The sequence below is a fragment of the Ammodytes marinus genome (genome assembly GCF_949987685.1).
Source record: "Ammodytes marinus genome assembly, chromosome: 17".
Taxonomy (NCBI): Eukaryota; Metazoa; Chordata; class Actinopteri; order Uranoscopiformes; family Ammodytidae; genus Ammodytes; species Ammodytes marinus.
Window position 1 is genome coordinate 5,441,034 of NC_137221.1, and position 6,000 is coordinate 5,447,033.

The 6,000-nt window shown below is 43.3% G+C and overlaps 1 protein-coding gene across 5 annotated transcripts in view; it reads left to right on the forward strand.

Annotated features, from left to right (window-relative positions):
- Positions 1 to 6,000, forward strand: part of macf1a (microtubule actin crosslinking factor 1a) — a gene marked incomplete at its 5' end in the record, with an annotated part of 251,006 nt that overhangs the window by 177,615 nt on the left and 67,391 nt on the right. For all 5 annotated transcript variants that reach the window (XM_080045300.1, XM_080045302.1, XM_080045301.1 and 2 more), the window contains 5 exons: positions 255 to 531; positions 1,225 to 1,823; positions 2,295 to 2,483; positions 3,075 to 3,281; positions 5,429 to 5,746. In XM_080045300.1, coding sequence (XP_079901426.1) covers positions 255 to 531; positions 1,225 to 1,823; positions 2,295 to 2,483; positions 3,075 to 3,281; positions 5,429 to 5,746 — 1,590 coding nt within the window. The remainder of the gene's footprint in view (positions 1 to 254; positions 532 to 1,224; positions 1,824 to 2,294; positions 2,484 to 3,074; positions 3,282 to 5,428; positions 5,747 to 6,000) is intronic.

Consider the following 6,000-nt stretch of genomic DNA (forward strand, 5'->3'; position numbering starts at 1 on the left):
CTAAATAAGTTTGGCTGTACAAGTGTTTTTAATCATGATTGGTTCGGGGGTTTTGATTGTTCAGATGATTTTGCTCTTATATAACTCAAATCTATCAAAGAACAATTAGCTCACCGCTAACAGAATGTATCCAATAATGATTGAGTGTTTGAGGTTTGATTCTCTAACCCCCCTCCTCTCCTCTCCTCTCCTCTCCTCTCCTCTCCTCTCCTCTCCTCTCCTCTCCTCTCCTCTCCTCTCCTCTCCTGTCCCAGGCCCTTCTCAGAGAGCTGTCCTCCAGTGTGTCTGCTCTGGGTGAGCGTCTAGACGGCCAGGCGTCCCTGAGCGCGCAGCCCGAGGCGCTGAAGCTCCGGCTGCAGGAGACGGGAGAGATCCGCTCTGAGCTGGAGAGGAGACGCACAGAGCTGGGCGAGGCGGAGAGGCTCTGCCAGGAGCTCAGCGCCATCGTGGCCGAGCCGTACCTCAAGGAAGAGCTGAAGAAACGCCTGGAGGGGGTCAGCACGCCACTCAAGAGCTTAGAGGAGCGCGCAGGTTGGTGCAGTTTATGTGGTTGATGTAGTAGCTGCTTTTTGTGACCACGAATTTTATTTTATTTATTTAATATTTAATTTTTCGTATTTTGAAAAAAAAAAATATTTATATTTAATTTTTATTTATTTTTATTATTATTATTTATTTTTTTGTATTTTTTTCGGGAGAGGGGGGGGGGGCATCCTGCATCATTTGGTCACACGACAAGTGTGCTAACCACTCGACTAACATTGTGCTCAACTGACCCAGTTTTCATGTCAGAGTTCTGGTGTGTTTATTTTGTGTTAAGTGATTTTTTATACAGAGATAATGGTCCACTTTAATGAATTTATCCGCAATATTTAGACGCAGTCAAAACAATATTCACTTTTCAAACTGTAATGGGAATATCGTTTAGATTACAAGAAAACTCTACTAACAAATCCACTGATATAAACACAACAAAATCTCCACAAATCCTATTAGTCCTTTTCTTTGTTTGAATTAGTTTTTCAGTGTTTGCGTTTGTAATCCCGAGTTGCTCAAATCTATTTCTTGCTAAGTGTTTAAGGGCAGAGGGTGTCATACTGTGTACAGACTGTGAAGCCCAGTGAGGCAAATGGCTTTTTTGTGATATTGGGCTATGTATACAGTATATTTAAAACTGATTTGATTTGATTTTGACTTAATCCCTTGTGCTTTCCTCTCCTCTAGCTGACGGTCTATCCCAGCTGCAGACGGCCCTGTCTTCCACTCAGCAGTTCCAGCAGATGTTTGAGGAGTTGCGCTCGTGGCTGGACAAACAGTCCCATCCCATAGACTCATCCACGGACGCCCTGCCCTGTCAACCCGCGGCCATACGCACCTTACTGGCCCAGACAGACGAGCTGCAGCGTGGGATAGCCAGTCAGCGCGGCTCCTATGAACTCATCCAGGCGGAGGGGGCGTCGCTGCTCGCCACGCTGCCCGCCGGAGGTGAGGAACGGTCGGGCTTACAGTCTCGCCTGGCCTCCCTCAAACAGGACTGGGAGAAAATGAACCAGACCATATCAGAACGGGAGAGCAAACTGAAAGCTACTCTGAGCAAAGCAGAGACGTACCAGCAGCACAAGGCGGAGCTCACGCCGTGGTTAGCAGAGTGTGAGCAGAAGGACGGAGAGATCCAGCCGTCTCTAAACACCTCGGCTCTGGATGAAGCTCTGCAGAAAGCCAGAGGTCTTTCCCTGGACCTGGAGAGAAGACAACCCCTCCTGGAGGCCTTCAACACCGCCGCAGACCAGCTGCTGGAGCAGTGCTGCATCGGGGAGGAGGAGGTGGGTACTTCTGTGACTGGCTTTTGTGTTTTAGCATATGTATCCAGCTAGCTTCATCTGTTTGATCGTTTCTATATGCTTTTATAACTTGAAGTGACTACGAGGGCCACTCGTAAATGTGTATGAAACAGTCACATTTTTCCTGTTACAGCAAACGAAAACCAACAGCGAGGAGGATTCTATTTTTCTGAAGTTCTTATAATTTCCTTTACTTGGGTCAGAATCCCCCACCAAAATCAGTCAAAACAATTTACCATTTAAAAAAAGAAAAACACTACCGCTTTTGTCCAAAGGGGGTGCTAGAATGAACAAAAACTGAAAATTCTTCATAGCCACTTGAGAGATTTTGTTGGGTTTTCTTTTTTTGTAGCTCATTTGGGGCGTGTTTCACTGTGTCAACAAATAAAGGTCATACATGTAATACATTTAGAAAAACTAAAAATAATTTAATGTGAACTAAATGTTGTGTAGGTGCGAGATGAGAAGGCCCAGCTGAACCGTGGTGTGGACAGACTGGGTGAGAGGCTCCACACACACACCTCTCAGCTGGAGGAGCTGGCTGGACGGCTGAAGGAGTTTGAAGAGGGGAGACAGTCTGTGGAGAGGAAGCTAGAGGCCGCCAAGCACCAGATAGAAGTCCAGGAGGCTCTGGGACCACAGGTACTGAAAACAAAACATTACGTCGCTGTCTGTGTGTTCTTTAAAGGTGCACTGTGTAGCTTTTGGTGTGTCGGAGAAGTGAACGTTTTCTAAGGTATATTGTCGTAACTTAATAAACATGCTTTTGTCACATTAACATTGGATCGCAGGTAAACTGTTTGAGGTTAAAATTTTGGTTGCAGGTGCCTCAAAATAATTTACTTTTGATTTATGATGAAGGAATTATTCAAATACGTCAAATAAGTGCATGTAAAGCTAATATGTTTTGTAAACTAACTACAAGGTCTGGCAAATGTGAACAAACCCCCTCCCCTGAAACTGCATATTGCACCTTTTTAAAAGTGAAATATGAAAAGGATAATTTAGGCTTTGGCAAGGCAAGGCAAGTTTATTTATATTGCACAATTCAGACACAAGGCCATTCAAAGTGCTTTACAGGGGCAAGATTAAAATACACAATACACATTAGAAAATCGAATGAATAGAAATAAAACATTTAAAATCTAATGAATTGAAATAGAACATTTTAAATAAAATAAAAATGACAGGTTAAAATGCAATTGACGATTGACTTTTCTCTCTCCCGCTCAGGCGTGCAGCGCTAAGAGCCTGGAGCGTCTGCGGAGTCAGCAGGAGAGTCTGCGGTCGCTGCAGCCCCAGGTGCTCTACCTCAGAGACCTGGCTCAGGGGCTGGTCCAGGACTCACCCCAGACCCCGGGAGGCAGCACACAGGGGGCAGAGAGGCTCCAGCAGCAGGCCAGAGGGACTATGGAGGAGTATGATGGAGTCACTGACAAGGTGAGGAGCAGGGGGGCAAATGTCTTGTTTGTTTTTGTTCCAATTGCTTAAAGGCCTTCTTCACCAGTGGGAATATGAAGGTGTATTGAACTCTGAGACCCTATGTAGTATAGATGTGCAAACATTTTGGAAATCGGTTCATGCTAGCCTGAGAAAAGGCAGAAAGAGTGTTTTATGGTCTCACTGTCTAACCCTACAGTTTGCCCAGTTGTGATGTCACATCAAACATGCCAAAAACAATCACATCTATTAAAATACTAACACATTATAAGTTCTCCTCACTTGACCTTTACTGCCAGTGTCATCCCTCTCTCTTCTCTCCCCATCTCAACTCTGTGCTTCAAACTATCAAATAAGTACAACATTAAAGCCAGAAGCACAAGGAGAAATAACAATACAACAAAAGATAAAATGCAAGGAAGGTTAAAACATGTACATGTGGGTTAACAAAACATTAGGGTGAAGAAAATGTAATTGTGACATTAATCATCCTCTTAGCGCTCTTGTTGAACTGAGAGATCCCCAATGAAAGCCAGTGAATGTCCAGAATAGACTTGAGCTACATGTAAGGGTTAATGCCCGACGAGGTGTCCAGTTATCAGGAATTAATGGACGACGAGAACTGTTGCCTTCATGAAGCTTAAAGAATCACTTATCAACACTGTTTAATCAGCGGCGACGACGCATTAAAGTGGACAGAATAACAGTTCCATCTAGGTGTCCATACATCAGGGGTTAATCCACACCTATGGAATGTTCTCCAGCCAATCAGAATAGAGTATTCGCACAGACCATGGTATAAGTTAAAGTAGTGCACAGTGGTCCCCTCAGCAGATAGAAACACAGTAGGAGCATTAGCAGAAGAGAGTGATGAAAAAGTCATAACAATTATGAATTAATATGTAACCTCGACTATTAATGCTGTCAGGAGTGAAAAAGTAGTGGAACAACCAGAAGAATGTTTTATATCAAGGGTCGCTGTGTGAGTGTGTGTGTGTGTGTGTGTGTGTGTGTGTGTGTGTGTGTGTGTGTGGGAGCTAAGGAGACAAGTGTCGCAGAGCTGAGAGAGAGCAGAACAACTATCTCTGTCACACGAGCTATTTGAGCTATTTAACTTACCGTAGTCGTATATGGTCATGGTGAATATTTTACACTTAATCATAGTTTGAAGTGTAAACCGGAGGATTCAGCACACACACACAGTATATTATTTTCTGATATCCAGCTCGCAAATGCTCCATTTAAGGCTACAGCTGTCACAGGAACTCTAGCCATGTATTAAACCATTGGACATCGTGGTCATTCACTCTCATGTTTAATTCCTCTTTCTAAAATTCTGTTGTGATGTAATTTGATTAGAAAAAGATGTGCAGTGCTATTCCAGAACAGCCTTCTCTTAGATATTGCCTCTACTGTCTCTGTCTCACACCTACCTAATCCAAATCTATTTTTTGTTTTTTGCTGATGTGTTGCATAATTGTTCTGGTCTTCTGTTGTGAATGACCATTTTTGACGTGTAAAATATTTTCACACAGACTTCCTCTTGTCTGATTCATTTGTAGTTTGATTTTATTTCACACAAATCTCATCGCTGTCCTTTCCGCTGAGCAAAATTCTGCTTTTGTCGGCCGCTTTGCAACAAATCCCGACTGCACTCCAAAAATGCAATGTAGACGTTTAATTATGTATCTTTCTCTTTTTAATATCTTTATGAAACAACATTCAAAAAATTATACAGACAGTATAGAAACCAAATGGAAAGGAAAAGCTGTCCTTATTTCTTTCTTAAAAAAAATATATATTGGGGACACTCGTGGTGTGGTGGTTAAAGCACGCAATAAATAGTAAAAATAAATAAATAATAATATAGTCACAATAACAGAACACACAATAATATATACATATAAATAAATAAATAAATAAATAAATAAATAAATAAATACATACATACATACATACATACATACATACATACATACATACATAAATAAAGTGTTACAGCCAATCAGCAAACATAGGAACAGGCCCAACCGGTACTCTCAACCCCCCAGATTACCCTGCCACTAATCTTTACATTGATATGCACCTTGATGATGAAATACCAATCTGACTGTCTGTGTCCCTGTGTCCCTTCCTCCCTTCCTCAGATTGAGCAGTGCTGTTCCACGCTGGAGTCCCGTCTACAGGGCGTGGGTGAGGTCCAGTCTCATGTTCGGGACGTGTTCTCTCGTCTGGCTGACCTGGATGATGAGCTGGACTCCCTGAGCCCGGTGGGGCGGGACGCTGACTCTCTGGCCTCACAGACGGACTCTCTGAAGGGCTTCCTGTCCCGACTGGGAGACCTCCGACTGGAGCTGGAGGAGCACGCTGCAGAATGCTCCAACATGCTGAAGAGAGAGGGATCCTCCCCCGACCTGCTGGCACTCAGGAGGGAGACAGAGGCACTCAACCGCCAGGCCGGCAAGGTGAGGGCATGTCCATAGTTAGCCTGCTATCGGTGTATGAATGTGTGTGTAAAGGGTAACGTGTAAATTACATTACATTACATTTTATTTAGCTGACGCTTTTATCCAAAGCGACTTCCATTAAGTGCATTCAACCATGAAGGTACAAACTCAGAACAACAAGAATCTCGCAAGTACTATAGCTTCAAATAAACCAAACTACAAAGGGCCACATGTAAGTGCTACATGGCTTCTTTTGTGCATTCTAAAGAGAT